Source organism: Lethenteron reissneri, chromosome 13 (genome assembly GCF_015708825.2).
Source record: "Lethenteron reissneri isolate LAM-NWPU_2019-01 chromosome 13, ASM1570882v1, whole genome shotgun sequence".
Lineage (NCBI taxonomy): Eukaryota > Metazoa > Chordata > Hyperoartia > Petromyzontiformes > Petromyzontidae > Lethenteron > Lethenteron reissneri.
The window spans coordinates 358,787-379,069 of NC_083791.1; the positions used below are offsets into that span (position 1 = coordinate 358,787).

Here is a 20,283-nt window from a genome sequence, read left to right on the forward strand (position 1 = left end):
CATAGTCCAGAGATTACGGTGGAGGGCGCGTGAATGGAGTTTCCGAACGCGCACCCGGGCTCCGTCACGTGGTCGAGGCGCCGCTTCCCTCTCCTCGCGAGCGACCCAAAGAGAGAGACGGGGACAGAGAGAGAGAAACAGGGTGAGTGTGGGTGAGAGAGAGAGAGACAGGGTGAGTGTGGGTGAGTGTGGGTGAGAGAGAGAGAGAGAGACAGGGTGAGTGTGGGTGAGTGAGTGAGTGAGGGTGAGTGTGGGTGAGAGAGAGAGAGACAGGGTGAGTGTGGGTGAGTGAGTGAGGGTGAGAGACAGGGTGAGTGTGGGTGAGTGGGTGAGTGAGTGAGGGTGAGTTTGGGTGAGAGAGAGACAGGGTGAGTGGTGAGTGTGGGTGAGTGAGAGGGTGAGTGGGTGAGCGGGTGAGTGAGAGGGTGAGTGAGAGGGTGAGAGGGTGAGTGAGAGGGTGAGAGGGTGAGTGAGAGGGTGAGTGAGTGGGTGAGTGAGAGGGTGAGTGGGTGAGTGAGGGTGAGTGAGAGGGTGAGTGAGAGGGTGAGAGGGTGAGTGTGAGTGAGAGGGTGAGTGAGTGGGTGAGTGTGAGTCAGGGTGAGTGACAGGATGAGTGGGAAGGTGAGTGAGAGGGTAAGTGAGTGAGAGGGTGAGTGGGTGAGTGAGAGGGTGAGTGTGAGTCAAGGTGAGTGTGAGTCAGGGTGAGTGACAGGGTGAGTGAGTGAGGGTGAGTGTGAGTGGGTGAGTGAGGGCGAGTGAGAGGGTGAGTGTGAGTCAGGGTGAGTGACAGGGTGAGTGAGGGTGAGTGTGAGTGAGTGAGAGGGTGAGAGAGAGTGAGAGTGTGAGTGACAGGGTGAGTGTGAGTGAGTTGGTGAGTGACAGGGTGAGTGAGTGAGAGGGTGAGTGGGTGAGGGTGAGTGTGAGTGAGTGAGAGGGCGAGTGGGTGTGATGAGTGAGGGTGGGTGAGTGAGGGGGTGAGTGAGTGAGAGAGAGGGTAAGTGACAGGGTGAGTGAGAGTGAGGGTGAGAGTGAGAGGGTGTGTGACAGGGTGAGTGAGAAGGTGAGTGGGTGAGGGTGAGTGACAGGATGAGTGGGTGAGGGTGAGTGAGAGTGAGAGTGTGAGTGACAGGTTGAGTTACAGGGTGAGTGAGAGGGTGAGTGACAGGGTGACAGGGTGAGTGGGTGAGTGAGAGGGGGTGAGGGTGAGTGAGTGAGAGGGTGAGTGGGAGGGTTAGAGGGGTGAGTGAGGTTGAGAGAGTGGGGTGAGTGAGAGGGGGTGACGGTGAGTGAGGTTGAGTGAGAAAGGGGGTGAGAGAGGGTGAGTGAGGGTGAGAGAGGGTGAGTGAGAGGGTGAGTGAGGGTGAGGAAGTGAGGATGTGAGGCTGAGGGCAAGGGTGAGAAAGGCAGAGAGCATGAGAGGGACTGTGCTTGAATGACAGTGAAAGGGTGACGGGGTGAGTTAGAGAGGATGAGATGGGGTGAGTGAGCGTGGGTGAGGGACTGAGGGTGGGTGAGTGAGGGTGAGGTGGGGTGAGTGCTGCTGTGAGTGAGGGTGAGTGAGAGGGTGAGTGACCGGGTGAGTGACCGGGCGAGTGACAGGTGAGGGTGAGTGAGAGGGTGAGTGAGAGAGGGTGAGTGACAGGGTGAGAGGGTGAGGGACTGAGGGTGGGTGAGTGAGGGGGTGAGGTGGGTGAGTGCTGCTGTGAGTGAGGGTGAGTGAGAGGGTGAGTGACCGGGTGAGTGGCCGGGTGAGGGTGAGAGAGGGTGAGTGACAGGGTGAGTGAGAGGGTGAGGGACTGAGGGTGGGTGAGTGAGGGGGTGAGGTGCTGTGAGTGCTACTGTGAGTGAGGGTGAGGAGGGGACACGTCTTCTGTTCGTCCGGGAGAGATGCGCTGGCTCGCAGAGACTCCTGCGTTGGGTTTTTATGTTGAGATATTTTCAGGCAATTGCCGTATTGACGAGTTATGTTTATCATACACGTGGGGAGGAAGCCGTAGCATCCGGAGATACCCCACGCGCGTGAGGGGGGCAACCCTTTGAGAAGGCGATTAGTCCACTTGCCGTACCGCCATCTCATGGCGAGCCAGGGTATGGAACCTCGACGCCTATTGGAAGGGATATTCACAGGATTTGTGCCATCCACCAACCCTCGCCTCCACAGTGCTCGATTACAGGCGTGCGCCACCACCGCCCGTGTCACCCATCAACCCACCCACCCAGCCACCAACCCACCCAGCCACCAATTTCCTCAAAGATTGAGGCATTGGTGCCCATCTTGTTAAAAGTGATGATCCAGTGGTCGAAATTCCACATTCCACAAGCCTATGCATTTTATAGCCACTGCTGACTTCACCCCACATAAAGTGATATTTTTTATCGACCCCGGAGATATGATGGTCGTAGCTTTGAAATGAGGTGGAATTAGGTTTTCCCTGAAGTACATCCCTCCCTAAATGTCAAGGCACTATGTTTCTTGTGGAATTGATTTCCATCAGACAGGTTTACAGTGTATTTGTGGCAGAGGTGGGACAAAGTCATTGTTATGCAAGTCCAAGTCGAGTCTGAAGTCATCAAATTCATGACTCGAGTCTGACTCGAGTCCAAGTCACATGACTCGAGTCCACACCTCAGAGGTGGGACAAAGTCATTGTTATGCAAGTCCAAGTCGAGTCTGAAGTCATCAAATTCATGACTCGAGTCTGACTCGAGTCCAAGTCACATGACTCGAGTCCACACCTCTGATTTGTGGATTGCCCATGTGTTTCTCAGAGCTGTGGAGCTGAGTGTGGGCGATGGCGGTGGCCGTGGACATCAAACTGAAGCGTGCAAACAAGGTCTACTACGATGGGGTGAGGCGCTCTCACTTCTTCACCTCTTCACATCGTCATCTCATTTCATCATAAACATCATCATTGTTGCCATCTGATCATCTTTTTATAATCGGCAATGATATATTCACTGCTGGATGAAGACCTCTGAAAGCTGTCCCTCACGATCCCGTGGTGTAGTAATCCACGCAGCACCTGCACGCGAACTCATTCCATCGCTCCATCTCCACGGTAGACGTCCTCTAAGAGCCGCGTCACAGCAGTGTGATAGCTAGTCAAACGGAGAGTGTGCGCGTGCACGCGGAGCAGGAGACGGTGTCGGGGCTCGTGGTAATCCAGGGCAGAGACACCGTCCAGCACCAGGGCATCTCCCTCGCGCTCGAGGGCACGGTCACGCTGCAGCTCAGCTCCAAGAGCGTGGGCGTCTTCGAGGCGTTCTACAACTCCGCCAAGGTGCACGTTGCCACCACCGCTGTCACCGGTGCCACCACTACCGTCACCACTATCACCACGACCACTACCGCCACCTCTGCTGCCAACTTCGACGCCGCCACCACCACCACTGCCACCACCACCAGTGCCAACGACACCGCCACCACCAACATCGCCACCACCAGGGCCACCACCGCTGTCGCTGCCGCCGCCACCACTACCACCGCCACCGCCGCGCTCCCAACCCACGGCTCTGCCTTCAAATCCATTATTAATCATCATCATCGTCCTCACTGTCGTCACCATCATCGTCATCATTGTCAAGTCATCATCATCATCATCGGCCATGGTCAATCCACTATGAGGTGAAGGCCTCCCAAGCTGCCACCATCTCTCACGATCCCGCAATGTCACAAAAGACAACGCCTTCGCAGACTGTAGGGGCAAGTGCTGTTAGCGAGCACCTATGAAGGCCGGCATGGTACACGAGGAGGTGGGTGGCTGAGTTGACCTAGGGGAGGCCCAGGACTGGTTTAGATAATTGTCACTGGTTATGGCCGTGAGCAGGAATTAAACTCGGGTCACTGGGTTCATAGTGCAGCACGCTCACCACTACACCACCGCTTCCTCTCAAGATTCCGCGATGCAATAATCCATCCGGCACCCGCACACCGACTAATTCCATCTCTCGCTCCACCTCCACGGTCAGCCTCGTTCCCTCGCTTGGCTGCCACGGGTTCCAGCAGCGGCCCATCTAACACGCTGCTGCCTTCCTAGGGGCACTGTGGTGGCGAGATGTTATCTCCCTCGCCTGGTATGCAGGAGGTCCTGGGTTCGATCCCGACCCTACACCTGCATATTTGGAGCTTGCATGTGCTCCCCATGGTTGCGTCGATTTTTGTCCGGGTCCTTTGGTTATTCCCTCCACATTTAGAATCAACATCACGTGTTTAGAGTATTGGCTGCTATAAATTTGCGCGTGATAAGCCACTTCATTGTGCTTTCATTTGTGGCCAGGTCACTTCTGAATAAGAATCATATAGCTCAGTGGGCCTTGCCTGGTAAAGTGTAAAGTTTCGTTTATATCTTCTTGGTTCTTTCGGTAAAGTCACGTAGAAGGGAAGTAATAAAATAATAAAAATAAAACATAATAAAACAATTCTCACGACGTTTCGGCCACAACGCAAGCAGCCGTCCTCAGGTGAAAACCAGGTCCGTCGAGGCGACAGAGTCTGAATGAAACAGCACACGAGCTTGGAGCATATATATAAGCTGGGCGCATTGACAAAGGAATTTGCATATCAAAAGGAATTTAGCATATTTATGGGAAATGCAGGAATGTGATTAGTACTGCATATGCATGTGCATTATGCAGGATTAACAGCATCAAAGGGAGCTGCAGTTACTGCTGCTGCAGCAGTTGCTGCTGCTGCAGCAGTTGCTGCTGCTGCTGCAGTTGCTGCTGCTGCTGCAGTTGCTGCTGCTGCACTTGCTGCTGCTGCTGCACTTGCTGCTGCTGCTGCACTTGCTGCTGCTGCTGCAGTTGCTGCCTTATCCATTTTAATATAACACTATGTATTATTCTACCCACCCTAATGTGTATCATACTGCTATATGTTTACTGTACAATTACGACACCATACATTACTCTGCACACTGCACCATGCCAGTGAGTGGAACGTGGTCTGAAAGTCACCGTAAACGTGAACACAATCAGTTAAGATCCGAAATGGTTTATTACGTCCTTCCAATGATTGCTAAGCCAGAATCCATCTTCTCGGTTGAAATTGTCTCTGTGTTTGTATATGTGGATCGCCTCATGAACGAATCTCTCATGATAGCCAGATGGCTTGCAGAGAACCTCTGTCTTGGAGAAGTCAATGTCATGTGAGCCCACTGAATTGTAACAGTGATCTGCCACGGCTGAGGTGTTTGTCCTACCGTGTTTCAGGTCTGCCTTATGTTCACGGATGCGGTCCGAGACATGTCGTTTGGTTTCTCCAATGTAACTGCTACCACAGAGGCAACTTAGTTTGTAGACGCCAGGGTACTGTATGTCTTTCGTTTATAGTTGATAGCGTCACATCACAGCGCTCCGCTCAAACCGGTCAGGCTGCGCCATCGCACGTTCGACACCGCCCCCGCGTCTGTTCACGGGATTCGTTGCCGTCGATGTTTCTTCACAGCCCGTGCAGCTCGTCAGCAGTTCCATGGAGGTAGTGAAGCCGGGGAAACTGCCATCAGGGCGCACGGAGATACCCTTCCAGTTCCCTCTGAAAGCCAGCGGCAGCAGCAAGGTCCTGTTCGAGACCTACCACGGAGTCTACGTCAACATCCAGGTACGCAGCGCTCGTACGTGTGTAATGGGTTCCGGAGACACTTGTAGAGGTAATTTCTTTATTACAATCCAACACTCCAACAGTCCTGATACTCTGTTACAGCCTAGGTACGCAGCCTAGGTGTAGTGACAGAACGGTCACTACTGTGTTGGCCCGTACGAGGGCTGGGGGCCCCAAGGGGGTGCCTGGGGGGTCACGTGGTGGAGGGATCCGGACCTTCCCAGAGGTGGGGGAAGGGAGGCGTGGCCTGGGAAGGGAGGCGTGGCCTGGACAGAGCCGGCCACGTCTGGGCGGCGCCGGCCACGCCAAAGCAGATATAAGCGTGGTGTGAACGCAGAGCAAGGCTGTTGTACTGTACTCCGAAGTGAAGACATCATTGGTCGTCAAGTCCCGAGTCGTCGTCCTGGGCCAGGCAGGCCGTTGCCTGCCTGGTCCAGTCTGTGTCGCGTTCCAGAGTGTTAGTGAGTTGAGGAAGGTGGTCACCACCTCATGTACAGTGTTATATTACTTACCGTTTAATAAATAGTGTTGCCTCCAAGTTGCGTGTGTGTGCACCTAATTCGAACCCACTACATTTGGCGTCAGAAGTTGTGGAAATATAAATATTGCTAGGTGTTATCCTAGGGAAGTAAAATGGGCACACGAAAAACAAAGACAAACCTCATCTGGACGCCTTCGTACGACGGGGATGGTGTGACGACCATCCTTCGGACAGCCCCGGGGATGGCAGCCCCGGTGACAGAGAGAGAGAGAGATGGCGCTGCACGCGGAGCGGCGGGACTGGCATCGCACCGCTGCTTCGCCGCCATAGGGAACGGAGCGATGGAGCCGCGGGGAGAGGACACCGTCGTCTCTGCGGTGGCTGGCGGGGGGAGGCCCGGGCATGCGGGCCACGCGGTGGGGCCGCCAACTCGGCGGCTGATCGTGGCGCGGTTCCCGCCAAAACGCCGCTCCCGCCAACTCGAGGGCTGGTCGGGGCGCGGTTCCCGCCAAAACGCCGCTCCCGCCAACTCGAGGGCTGGTCGGGGCGCGGTTCCCGCCAAAACGCCGCTCCCGCCAACTCGAGGACTGGTCGGGGCGCGGTTCCCGCCAAAACGCCGCTCCTGCTGCCGAAATGCCGCTCCCGCCGACATCAACGCCTGCAGAGGGGGAGTTCCAGCCTTCTGCTCGAGCGCGAGAGGTGGATGGGTTCGCAAGAGCAGGCCGTGTTCACCATGAAAGATTCTTCGGGCCGTTCCAGTGCTCCACCTTGCCGCCCTCCGCTATTCACAGTTTGCCAGGCGAGTCGTGACATGACAAGCACCCGGCCCCAAGAAAAATAATAATAACTTCACCCATCTTGCGTGTGCCCGGTTGCGATCGCGGGTGTTTTTTTTAACTCGCTGGGTTGCGGAGCGTGTTTGTCCGGTTGTGTTGCGTCATAAACTGACGCGGCTTCCATGCGGGTGTCTGCTTGTAACGGCGTTGTTAAATACGGCGTCGAGATCGGTATCTTCTGGGTGTAGTTAATGATTAATTCGTTGTTGGTGTCCCGAGCTCCGTTGATATCCTGTAGGTTGCCGTGTTAAGGACTCGTGTTGTTACATCGTTTTGTTGCGAAATCGCCATTGTTATTGTGTATACTGTATGGAGTTTCGCTCGTGATTGTTCACGTGTAACTGTAAGAAACTTTGATCATCATTGTTGCCAAGGTACAGACCGTATGGAGCTTTGCTTGGAATTGTTAACAGTGTATGGAATGTTGGGTACTTGCTTGTGATTATTTACTATGTACGGATTGTCTGGAGTATTGATTGTGTGTGTTGCCATGTGGGGACTGGATGGAGCATTGCGCCAAATGATTGACTGTACGAACTTCGTATACTGCATATACTGTATTAATCAATTCGGCGATTCTTGGGGTTTGTGTATAGTTTTTTTGCTCTCAAGATTCGAATGCCCTGAGTCCCATGGTTAATGTTGAAGGGGATTTTGAAATGACAGGTTCGGTTTGTTCAAACTCACTGGTTGGTTCCTGTCCGTTGTTGCACAGATGATGTCTTTTGTGCGGGAATGCTCCTTGTGTTCTACATGGATCGGGGGTGCGTTTCCGTTAATTGCCGTCAAATTGCGTTGCTCTCTCCACTCGGTTGGTACAGCTGCATGCTGCAATGCGAGTCTCGGAGATGATGTGTACGGATACGGGATGTGAGGTGTATTGTTGTGACCATTGAATATTCGGGATCGTCACAAATTGTGCGTACCTGTTCGCCATTGGATCAGTTCTGTGGGGGATCATAATTCAAATTGTATGTGTTGTGATGGTGTTAAATTGCGATGGTGACATGCTGCCAGGGATTTGGAATTGTGGTGCTGGCTGTCACTAATCTTGGGGCGCAGATCCTGACCAGGATGGCCCAGTGAGTGTTGCGTGTCTAACATGAACGTTGTGGTCCCGTCATGCTATGGCTGACGGCTTGACCTGACAGCCCGGAGATTGAAACACTCCGTGGTATGTCTAGCCTAGTGGGCTGTGTGCTCACATGGCTCGGAGAGTGTGGTCCCGTCATGCAATGGCTGACGGCTTGACCTGACAGCCCGGAGATCGAGACACTCCGTGGCTTGTCTAGCCTAGTGGGCTGTGCGCTCACATGGCTCGGAGAGTGTGGTCCCGTCATGCTGTGTCTGACGGCTTGACCTGACAGCCCGGAGATCGAGACACTCCGTGGCTTGTCTAGCCTAGTGGGCTGTGCGCTCACATGGCTCGGAGAGTGTGGTCCCATCATGCTGTGTCTGATGGCTTGACCTGACAGCCCGGAGATCGAGACACTCTGTGGCTTGTCTAGCCTTGTGGGCTGTGCGCTCACATGGCTCAGGGACTGTGGTCCCGTCATGCTATGGCTGACAGCTTGACCTGACGGCTCGGAGGTTGAGACCCTCCGAGGCGCGTTGAAACAGTGGGCTGGAGATTCGTAAGGTTCAGGTGGAGTTGTCCTGTTACGTTGGGACTGTATCCCTCAGTTGTTAGGGTGCATGTTGTGCAGTGAGTGAACGATGGGTCGTCTCAGCTCGGTCGGTACAGCTATATGCTGCGATGCGAGTCTTGGAGAGAGACTGGGTCGTCTCAGCTTGGTCGGTACAGCTATATGCTGCGATGCGAGTCTTGGAGAGAGACTGGGTCGTCTCAGCTCGGTCGGTACAGCTATATGCTGCGATGCGAGTCTTGGAGAGAGACTGGGTTAAAATCCCACCGATATGGCCGACGCGTGCTGCTGGTTGTGACGCCGCGTCGGAAAGGCGGTGGGGTGGTAACATGAAAATTCCCCCGCCCGATATGGCCGACGCGTGCTACTGGTTGTGACGCCACGTCGGAAAGGCGGTGGGGTGGTAACGGGTGACTGTCATTGCATGCGTGATTCTAACGGGGGGGGGGGGGGGGGGGCTGTGCTGGAGCGTAAGTGGGTTAGCCAGTTTTAATGTATATTTGTTGTTAATTCCCCATTTTCTATGCGGTTTCCTTCCTTTTACCCTCGTCGATTCTGTATATATTATGTGATTGTATTTCTTATCAGACGCCGGTCATTTATTGATGTTGCTGGTTCGGAGGCACACCTTTTCGATGTTCACAGTTGTGTTACAGCCGGGGACGGCTGTGTGTTTATACAGGGGGGGGTGATGTAGTGACAGAACGGTCACTACTGTGTCGGCCCGTACGAGGGCTGGGGGCCCCAAGGGGGTGCCTGGGGGGTCACGTGGTGGAGGGATCCGGACCTTCCCAGAGGTGGGGGAAGGGAGGTGTGGCCTGGGAAGGGAGGCGTGGCCTGGACAGAGCCGGCCACGCCTGGGCGGAGCCGGCCACGCCAAAGCAGATATAAGCGTGGTGTAAACGCAGAGCAAGGCTGTTGTACTGTACTCCGAAGTGAAGACATCATTGGTCGTCAAGTCCCGAGTCGTCGTCCTGGGCCAGGCAGGCCGTTGCCTGCCTGGTCCAGTCTGTGTCGCGTTCCAGAGTGTTAGTGAGTTGAGGAAGGTGGTCACCACCTCATGTACAGTGTTATATTACTTACCGTTTAATAAATAGTGTTGCCTCCAAGTTGCGTGTGTGTGCACCTAATTCGAACCCACTACATAGGTACACAGCCTAGATACACTACTCTGGCTACGCTCTGGAACTCGCCCTCACAAGGACATAGAGCCGGGAGTTCCAGAGTCCCACCACTGGTCCTCACATCGTCCCAGGTACCTGAGATGGCTGGTCTTGGGTCTTGGGTCTTGAGCTACAACTGGCCTCGATTGTCCAGGGAGCTGCCCTTTTATGCCTCGTCCCCAACGAGGGGTGGGGTTGTGTGCGCCCCCAGATATCCCACAGAGCACACACAGCCCCCCCCGTTGGTGGCGCCAAGGGGCTTAAGCATCTGGGTTGCCTGGGAACCTAGCGCCTGGCGCCAAGGGGCTTAAGCGTCTGGGTTGCCTAGGGTCCCAGAGCCCCCAGCAGCCCCTCCCCTCTTATGTCACTACACGTGCACGCACACCCGCTGTAGGGGTTTGCTGCTTGCGTGCGTCCGTACGTCCGTGATGCCGGGCCCACACCTGAGCGATCGCTCACACAGCTCGGTTGCATTGCAACAGAACATGCTTGTTTGGTGACGTGTCTGCAACTGGTTGCTTTGGAGATGAGATGGACTTCGACTTCCAAGCGTCGATCCAGCCGGCGATTTGTCATTGACATATTTAATCACAGGACACGTTCGCGAGTTACGATCGGTCGTTACGATCCCGATGACGTGGGTGGAGGGTGGAGCTAATCCAGGGGTCAGCAACCAAAATAACAAGAAGAGCCATTTTTTGTGAATTCGGTCAAAAAAAACCTCAACATTTCAAGGGCCGCAATGCATGTGAATACAAGATGGTCCTTAATAAATATTGTCACGAAACAATCCTAAATGAGCTTCAGGTTGCCTACCATTGCCCATGGTAAACTGATATCCGAAGGTCAAGGGTCGGCAACCAAAATAACAAGCAGAGCCTTTATTTCTAATTTGGTAATAAAACAAGTATAACCCGTAAAAACAAAGTTTTTCACTATAAATCCTTTATATGCGTGGCGGCTAGAGTCCTCTCGTCCTCTGGCTTGAGATGGCTGCCACCTATGGGTCAGATGATTGCATGGCAGCATTAAGCAATTGGTAATTAAATATAATATTTTTTCCTAAAAAGTGTAAAATTTTGGAAACATTTTTTCACGAAAATAAATTGTCACGCACAACGAGTCTGTGCAAAATGTCAGCTCGATTGGATCACGGGAAGTGGGTTAAAAAACGACCGAAAGATTTGCACGGTCCTAAGCAAGCAAGTGAACTTAATATAAAGGATTTAAAAACCTCTATTTCAAGAGCAGCACTGCAGTCCTTAAAGAACCGCATGCAGCTCCGGAGCCACAGGTTGCCAACCCCCCCTGGACTAACCGGACAAGGGACGTGGGCCAGGCACATCTTTGTTGTGCAACTGCTCGGCTCGGACACGGACAAAGCCGTCGCGGGCAATGGTTACGTAATGCCACTGACCGCTCGGGAACACGGCACACCTGTTTCCGGTGGTGTGCGTGTCTCTGTGCCTTTCTCTGCGTGTGTCTATGCGTATCTATGGGGAGCGGTAGTGCAGTGGTTAGCGCATTACGCGACAAACCTGGCCACCCGAGTTCTATTTCCGCTCACAGCCAACATCAGTGACAATTATCTGAACCGGTCATGGGCCTTCCCTGAGTCGACTCAGCCTAAAATGATTACCTGGTGTGGTGTGTAAACCTTTCCATTAGGGAGACATTGGCGGTACAGCTTTGTGTTGGCTACCCACCCCGGGTGTATTGTTCCAGTATTCATAGGTGCTCACTAACAGCAATTTCCCCAGCAGTCTGTTAATGCAATATGGGGGATCTTTGTCTCTGTGCTTGTCTTTGTGCATGTCTCTGCAGTACACTTTGCGCTGTGAGATGAAGCGATCGCTGCTCAACAAGGACGTTCACAAAACCTGCGAGTTCATCGTTCACACTCCGGTCAGAAGCGATTGGATATTTATTTATGCTTATTTTACTCTGGAAAGCCTCACTGAGTCTTAAGACTCTTTTTTAGGACCGTCCTACCAATTTTTCGCAGGAGCGCCTGATGCTGCTGCTGCGTCTTATCCCAAAAGAGTAATTTGCAGGTATATTTTCAGCATTGGGATGTTTGGCCAATACCAGGTACATTGCAGGATTTTTTTAGCTGGATGTATGTTGAACTTCTTTCGCCCTGTACATCGCCAGCAGTGCTAATCGGCGGCAGCTATGGGATGAATCTGTGGAACGTGGAGGAAACCTATGCAGAACAGGGGGAGAGAACATGCTCCACATAGAACCGTGCCCGAGTTGGGAATTTAACCCAGGCACTTGTTGCTTTGAGGCACAGGCGTTCCTTCTGCTGTATGCTTCCGGCCCTTGTATTTCTGTTGTGCATCGTAGGCTCAGCCGGAGCCCACGCTGGACACGATCGTCAAGTTCGCCATCACCCCCGCATCCCTGCAGAAGCTCAAAGTGGTGAGAGCGACGCTCTAATGGCGATGATGAAGTTCCTCCTCCATCTTGATTTGAAGCTTTCGTGACTGCGGGAATTCATATTCTCTGGCTCTTTCGGTAAAGTCACGTAGGTAGAAAAAATAATAAAAGAAAGCACGATGTTTCGGTCGCAACACACGCGTCCGTCTTCAGGTGAGAAGAAATGATCTGCTGTTGTGGCTTTATAAAGCTTGATATAAAGCCACAACAGCAGATAATTTTTTTTCACCTGAAGACGGACGCTTGTGTTGCGATCAAAACGTCGCGTTTTCTTTTATTATTTTTTCTATCTACGTGACTTTACCGAAAGAACCAGATAGTGTGGATTCCTCCTCCATCTTGCAGCTCTATTTAACCACCCACCCACCCTCCTCACACTCCATCGAGAGCAACCTGCGGCTCCAGAGCCGCCTGTGGCTTATTAAGGACCACCGTCTCGTATTGACATGCATTGGCGGCTCTTGAAATATTGAATTTTTTTACCGAATTCGAAAAAAATGGTTCCTATTGTTATTTTGGTTGCCGACCCCTGATCTAGAGTCACCCTCATGACTGCAGTTGATTGCATGACGGACGCTTTACAGCGCTCCTCGTGAAGAGTCCAGTCCCACTCCTCACGCTGTTCCACCACCTCCATTTAGACTGCTGGGTGGGTGGACAGAGGCGTGCGAATTTCAGAAACTCACCTGGAGACGAAATAGAACCGTTGGAGTGCAGCGCGCTGCTAACCGTTTCACCGCATCAGCGGCATCTGTACCGCAGCGTAAAGTTGTTATCGTCCCCAAAGAGGTGCAACATATCGCCTCGCAGAAGAGTTCCCTGCCCAACTTCCTGATCAAGGGCTGCCTGAACACCACCAACTGCGAGGTGACGCGGCCGCTGTGTGGGGAACTGCTGGTGGAGCACTGCGACCTCCCCCTCAAGAGCATCGATGTGCAGCTGGTGCGCGTGGAGACCTGCGGTGAGGCTGCCCGTTCTGACGGCCGCGCGTCTCCCGCGATCACACCTCACCCTGTCTTGTGTTTTTTGCGTCGCGTGCCGCGCGATGTGCCAGCGCGTGAGGGAGTTGAGAGAGGGGCGTGCTGTCGCGTCGTGCTATCGCGGCGCCCCCGCTCCCCCCACAGGCTGTGCCGAGGGCTACGCGCGCGACGCCACCGAGATCCAGAACCTGCAGATCGCCGAGGGAGACGTGTGCCGGGGAGTCGCCATCCCCATCCATATGGTCTTCCCACGCCTCTTCACCTGCCCCACGCTGCAGACCACCAACTTTAAAATCGGTGAGAGCTACTACGACTACTACTATTATCACTACTACACCACTTCTTTACCCAGGAAAGCCTCAACGAGTCTCAAGACTCTCAGGAGGTTCCTGACAAGTTTTTCTCAGTAGGGGCCGTTGTTGCTGTAATTCTGATGTAATTTTTCAGCTTTGGGATGTTTGACCAATACCAGTTACATCGTAGGCTTTTTATTTTAGTTGTATGTACGTTGAATTTTTTTCGCACCGTAAATAGCCAACCATGTTAATCAGAGGTAGCTACGGTGGAATTAATCTGTGGAAGCCGGAGGAAACCCGTGCAGAACAGGGGGAGAGAACATACAAACTCCACGCAGAGAGACACCCCACCCTAATCAAACCCAGGAACTTGTTACTGCGAAGCAAGCGTGTCACCACCAGGCCGCCTCCTGCGCTGGTCAGCGACCCAACTCCCATGTGCCTTGTCCACTGTGGTGGAATGTCATGAGTGGTTGGTTATTTCAGCCACGGTGACACAATGCCTCAAATCTGGCGCATGCAGTCCTACTCTCCGTTGGACGTCCTCCTGTATGCAGTGTGGCCACCTAGTGATGGACGCCGTGACTGCTACGGCAGAAAGACGGTTAATTTGAGTCCACACTATCACATACAGTCATACCTCGGTATACGACCGCTTTGGAATACGTCGAATTTGGTATACAGTGATACCTCGGTTCACGAACTTAATTCGTGAACTGACTCTGGTCGCGAACCGAATTGGTCGTGAACCGAGGCACATTTTCCCATAGGGTTCAATGTAAATCCGGTTAATCCGTTCTGACCTTTTTTTTTGGTTTTTGAAGCACAAAAATATGAAACAAATTACAATACACATTAGTACTGTACAGTATAGTAATGTATAAAGAGAGAACACTAACCTTGCTTGAGATGACTTCAGTAAGCACTCAAACGGGTGAACTGTACAATACAGTAAGTACAGTATTGTACAGTACAGTACAGTAGTACAGTACAGTACTGTATGTGCTAAAAAGCACACCAAAAAGCAAAAAGTCACTGAAACTGTCTTCACAGTACTCACAGTACTTCTTTCTGTGTCTCTTCTTCTCTCCACGATCTTCCTCCAGGAAGTCACGACCATGTGACAGCCTGGAAATAGCATTAAAATGGCCGCGGCTCCTGTTCGTGAACCGAAGCGGAGTTCGTGAACCGGAGCATATTTTTTATGAACTTTTCTGTTCGTGAACCGAGTTGTTCGTAAACAAAAGCGTTCGTGAACCGAGGTATCTCTGTACGTCGTGTTTTGAGGAGAGAAAAAATGTCTTGGGATACGACGTCTTGCTTGGGATACGACGCGCTTGCTAGAACTTGTATGGGTCGGGATGAGTCACCGCGTACCCGCGTATACCCCGTTCACGACTGAAACAAAGCGCCGCTCCTCAGTCTGCCTGTAGATCTCGTTCAGTGCACAACCCTTGCTATAACTCTCTGTGAATTTTCACGTGTTTTTTGTTATTTTAACGTAATTTTTTTACGAATTCATTCAACTCCTCTCGGCAAGGTAAAGTGATGTTAAATTTTATTTTTATATCAATTTATTTTTATTTATGGATTTATTGTAATTAATGTATGCATTCTAGTAATAAGTAGTGTCTAAATTATTTTATACAACCCCATTAATGTATTATATGCCATATAAAATATCATTTCTTATACTCTGGAACGGATTATTTCCTTTCCCTTTATTTCTTATGGGAAAAAATTAGTTTGGTATACGTCATTTTCGGTATAAGTCCTACTTTCTGGAACGAATTAACGACGTATACCAAGGTACCACTGTGCCGACTATAATCACCCAGGAATGTCTATCCTTAATCCTCGTGACGTCATTCCACATCGACCAGCCCCCCTCATTAATATTCATGAGTAGGTGACATCCTCCAAATGGACACCCCCCCCATTATTATCTACTATAATGAGCCAAGAATGTCTGTGCAGTGACGTCACTCCACGTCGACCAGCCCCCCTCATTAATAATCATGAACAGTTTCGATTTAAAGCTTTTGTGACTGTAGGGATTCATCTTCTTGGTTCTTTCGGTAAAGTCACGTAGAATTGAAATAATAAAATAAAATATTATTTCAATTCCATGTGACTTTACCGAAAGAATCAAGAAGATGAATCATGAACAGGTTACGTCCTAGACATGGACCTCCCCCTCATTAATAATCATGATTAGGTGACGTCACTCCACATGGAGCACCCTCCCCCTCATTAATATTCATGAATATCATGTCGTGGTCTGCTTTTCGCTTGCAAGTTTCAGATTTACTGCAATACACCCGTCCTTGGACGGGCAAAAGGCGAGTAAACTAGTTTTTATTTTACCAAGTAAGGACCACTGAGCTATATACAGCTCTTTTTCAGAAACTACCTGGCCACAAATGATAGCTCAACGAAATGGCCTATAATGTACTCTTTGGTACCTTCAGTAAAGTCACGTAGGTAGAAAAACAAAATAAAAAATAATATATCACATCGTTTCGATCACAACACAAGCGGTTGCCCTCAGGCGGGATAAATAATTAAATAATCCTGCAGTGGAACTGCTGAACCAGGAAGAACACAGCGAGAGAGCTGTTACAACAAGACATTATATATGTTGGCCAAGGGCAAGCAGGCGGGGTCCGAGCTGGAAAGGAATTCCATCCCCGTACACAAGCATGTCAGTTGTGTTAATGGGGGAGATTAGGGAGAGAGATTAGCGAGAGAGATTAACATGAAATGAGCTTCCGTCGCCGCATAAGAGTATCGTCCCCGCATATGCGCACAGCAGCAGTGTTAATGGGAGATTAGCACTATGTTGATGGGAGAGATTAGGCAGGGAGATTAGCAAGTTAATGTCATGTCTATGTGTAACACAAGCTGCGGCGCTGCCAACTGCACTGTGAGAGACAAGCGCGAGAGAACCACCGCAACGGTGGTCACGCCAGTGAGACACAAACCACATCACACAGCCAGAACCATCGATACATCGAGGCTAAGGGAACAGAGGTGGCCATGTTGGTGAGACCCCAGCCCGTTAATGCAGAGGCACCTAACAGGGCAATGCAACTCAGAGGGTTGGAGATAACAGCAAAACGGCAGGAAGAATGGAAGCACCACAGCAAGTTACGACTTTGCTTGGTTAATAACGTCCTTCCAATGATTGCTCAGCTTATACCATCTTCTCGGTTAAAGGTTTGCAGAGTACATTGGTCTCGGAAAAAACAATATCGTGCGAGCCTATTGCGTTATAACAATGATCAGCCACGGCAGAGGTATTGGTTCTGCCGTGTTTCAAATCTGCCTTGTGTTCGTGAACACGGTCCGAGACGTGTTTCGTTTCCCCAATGTTTGTAGACACCAGGGTATTGTATGTCAGGAATGACATTCTTCACAGATGGGATCAAATCACGGATTTTGTGTACTGTATTGAATCGGACCTGGATCTTGTGTTTGTTTAAGATTTTAGAAATCCCTTTGGTAACACCTGCTATGTATGGCAAGGTGATGGTTTTGATTGGGTCCTCAGATGGTTGTTGGGGATGCAGCTTTGCAGATTGTGCGGTTTGAGTATCCATTCATCTTGAAGGCTTGCTGTACATGTTCCAGTTCACTGGCTAGGTGGCGCGGGAATTCTTCTGGGCCGGATGGTGGTGAGAATCGGGCTTTAGATAAGAATCCGTGTGGGTGGCTTTTCTGTAGACGGAATGTCCCAACGAGCTATCAGGCCTCTTCTCGAGCAAAACATCCAGGAATGGTAGCTTGCCATCATGTTCCACGTCCATGGTGAATTTGATGGATGGGTGTATGGAATTGATGTGGTTGAAAAAATGGTTCAGTGCTGGCTGGCCATGTGGCCAGATGACGAAAGTGTCATCTACATATCTCTTCCACAGGGAAGGACGTAGGGTGGATGTCAGGATGGCATCTGTTTCAAATTTCTCCATGAAACATTCGCTACCACTGGTGATTAGGGAGAACCCATACGGGTACCTTCATTTTGTTTGTGGAATGTAACATTCCAGATTAAGCAAGTATAGGTATGGCCAAAGTTGGTACATCAGGATTCAGTCCCTGTTGAATCAAGTCTTCTATGATTGCTATGGTGTCAGGTACAGGTACCTTGGTGAACAGAGAGACTACATCGAAACTGACAAGCAAATCATCTGTCGACAGTGAAATGTGTTACACATAGACATGACATTAACTTGCTAATCTCCCTAATCTCTCTGCCTAATCTCTCCCATCAACATAGTGCTAATCTCCCATTAACACTGCTGCTGTGTGCATATGCGGGGACGATAATCTTATGCGGCGACGGAAGCTAATTTCATGTTAATCTCTCGCTAATCTCTCTCTAACTAATCTCCCCCATTAACACAACTTACGTGCTTGCGTGCAGGGATGGAATTCCTTTCCAGCTCGCACCCGGCTGCTTGCCCTTGGCCAACATATATAACCTCTTGTTGTAACAGCTCTCTCGCTGTGTTCTTCCTGGTTCAGCAGTTCCACTGCTGGATTATTATAAAAAAAATTCCGCCCGAGGACGACCGCTTGTGTTGCGATCGAAATGTCGTGATATATATATATATTTTCATTTTTCTACCAAAGAGTATAGATTCCTGCAGACACAAAAGCTTCAAATCAAGATTGGCCTATAATGTGTAAATTTATAGCAGCCAAATACGTAATGTTGATTCTAAATGTGGAGGGAAAAACCGGAGGACCTGGAGAAAAATCAACACGACCAAGGGGAGAACATGCAAACTCCAAATATACATGCATCAGGGTGAGGATCAAACCCATGACCTCCTGTATACCAGGCGAGGTAGTTAACATCTCGCCACCGTGGCACACCATGTTCCACCACCGCCACACTGCAGGTCACCATGCTTCTCTTACTGCTTATTCCCTCGCACTGCTCCATGTTGGAATTCCCTATCGTCTTTCCCAAGGTCTTATAATAACCTTGCTCAATTTAATATACACATCAACTGTTATATCTTGATTTAAAGCTTTTATGACTGCAGGAATTCATATTCTTTGGGTCTTTCGGTAAAGCCACGTACAGTAAAACCATGGCTTGCGAGCATAATTCGTTACGGAAACGTGTTCATAATCCAAAGCACTCGTATATCAAAGCGAATTTCCCCATAAGAAATAATGGAAACCCAGATGATTCGTTCCACAACCCAAAAATACTGTATTCATATAAAAATGATTAATACAAAATACCTTTTTCTATTTTTATTATTTAAATTTAATATAAAGTAATCAAATGTATTAATTACATTTAATCGTGGCTGGTGTGAGGGAGATGAGAGAGGAGAGGAGGGTTATTGTGTAGGAGGACTTTCACTTGCAGTACAGTTACTAAAGAACAGTCACTACACTTGGAAACAAAATAAAAAAATGCTTTACGCACACACACGTGGTCACAACACTATAGTAAACAGTATACGCTCGCACGAATGTTGACTATACGAGTGAGGCACGCCGACTGAGACCGAGCATGGGAGACGATTACCCACAATCCCGCAGCGAGGGAAAGAGAAGAACCATCGGCTCAGTGGTGATCACGTGACACTCGGCAGACAAAGCGTATACTGTACGTACTACAGTACTCGTATTGCAAGACCTCGCTCGTTTATCGAATTAATATGCAAGTACAAATTTTGCTCGTCTTGCAAAACACTCGCAGACCAAGTTACTTGCAATCCAAGGTTTTACTGTACGTAGAAAAAATAATCAAAATAATAACAATATCACGACGTTTTGATCGCAACACAAGCAATCGTCTTGAGGTGAAAAGAGAAGGGGAACATTTCTGTCTGAGACCTTGCAACCATTCACTGGTAAGACCACCTCAGCTTTACTCAGCTCACTTGATATCTTCCATTAAGGACATTTCACTATCTCCAGGTGATTTGCTTGCCAGTTTAGATGTGGTATCTTTGTTTACCAAAGTTCCTGTGCCTGACACCATTGCAATAATTAAAGATTTGGTCCAACAAGGATTGAATGCTGATGTACCAGCCCTGGTTAGACACTGCCTCGCCAACACTTACTTCACCTGGAATGGAACATTCTACAAACAAGTTGAAGGTACCCCAATGGGTTCGCCCTTATCTCCAGTAGTAGCCAATGTTTTCATGGAGAAATTTGAGACAGATGCTATCCAGGCATCCACCCTATGTCCTTCCTTGTGGAAGAGATACGTAGATGACACGTTCGTCATCTGGCCACGTGGCCTACCAGCTCTGGACCAATTCTTCAACGGCATCAATTCCATGCACCCAGCTATCAAATTCACCATGGAGGTGTAAAAGGATGGCAAGTTACCATTCTTGGATGTTTTAATCGAAAAGAGACCTGATGGCTCAATGGGACACTGTCTACAGGAAAGCCACCCATACGGATGCCTACCTAAAACCTGACTCCCACCACCATCCATCCGAGAATAATTCCCTCATCAAAACTCTACACCAGAGCTCATTGTATTTCTGACCATCACCACCTAGCCAGTGAACTGGAGCACGTACACCAAGCCCTCAAGAATAATGTATATTCGGACTACACAATCCGTAAAGCTATCAACCCAACCGTGGGGAGAGAACCATCTGAGGACCCAATCAAAACCATCACCTTGCCATACATAGCAGGGGTCACCAAAAATATTTCCAAAATCATGAGCAAACAAGATCCAGGTATGATTCAACACAGTACATAAAATTCGTGATTTGAACCCTTTTGTGAAGGATGCGATCCCCAACATGCAATACCCCGGTGTCTACAAACAAAGCTGTGTCTGCGGCA

The 20,283-nt window shown here is 50.2% G+C and overlaps 1 protein-coding gene across 1 annotated transcript in view; it reads left to right on the forward strand.

The window, feature by feature from the left end:
• VPS26C (VPS26 endosomal protein sorting factor C) overlaps nt 1-20,283 on the forward strand; it is a 25,069-nt gene continuing 4,786 nt past the window's right edge. The window contains exons 1-8 of the mRNA XM_061550821.1: nt 1-142; nt 2,770-2,849; nt 3,138-3,281; nt 5,447-5,599; nt 11,550-11,630; nt 12,075-12,149; nt 12,978-13,128; nt 13,292-13,444. Coding sequence (XP_061406805.1) covers nt 2,793-2,849; nt 3,138-3,281; nt 5,447-5,599; nt 11,550-11,630; nt 12,075-12,149; nt 12,978-13,128; nt 13,292-13,444 — 814 coding nt within the window. The 5' untranslated portion in view covers nt 1-142; nt 2,770-2,792. The remainder of the gene's footprint in view (nt 143-2,769; nt 2,850-3,137; nt 3,282-5,446; nt 5,600-11,549; nt 11,631-12,074; nt 12,150-12,977; nt 13,129-13,291; nt 13,445-20,283) is intronic.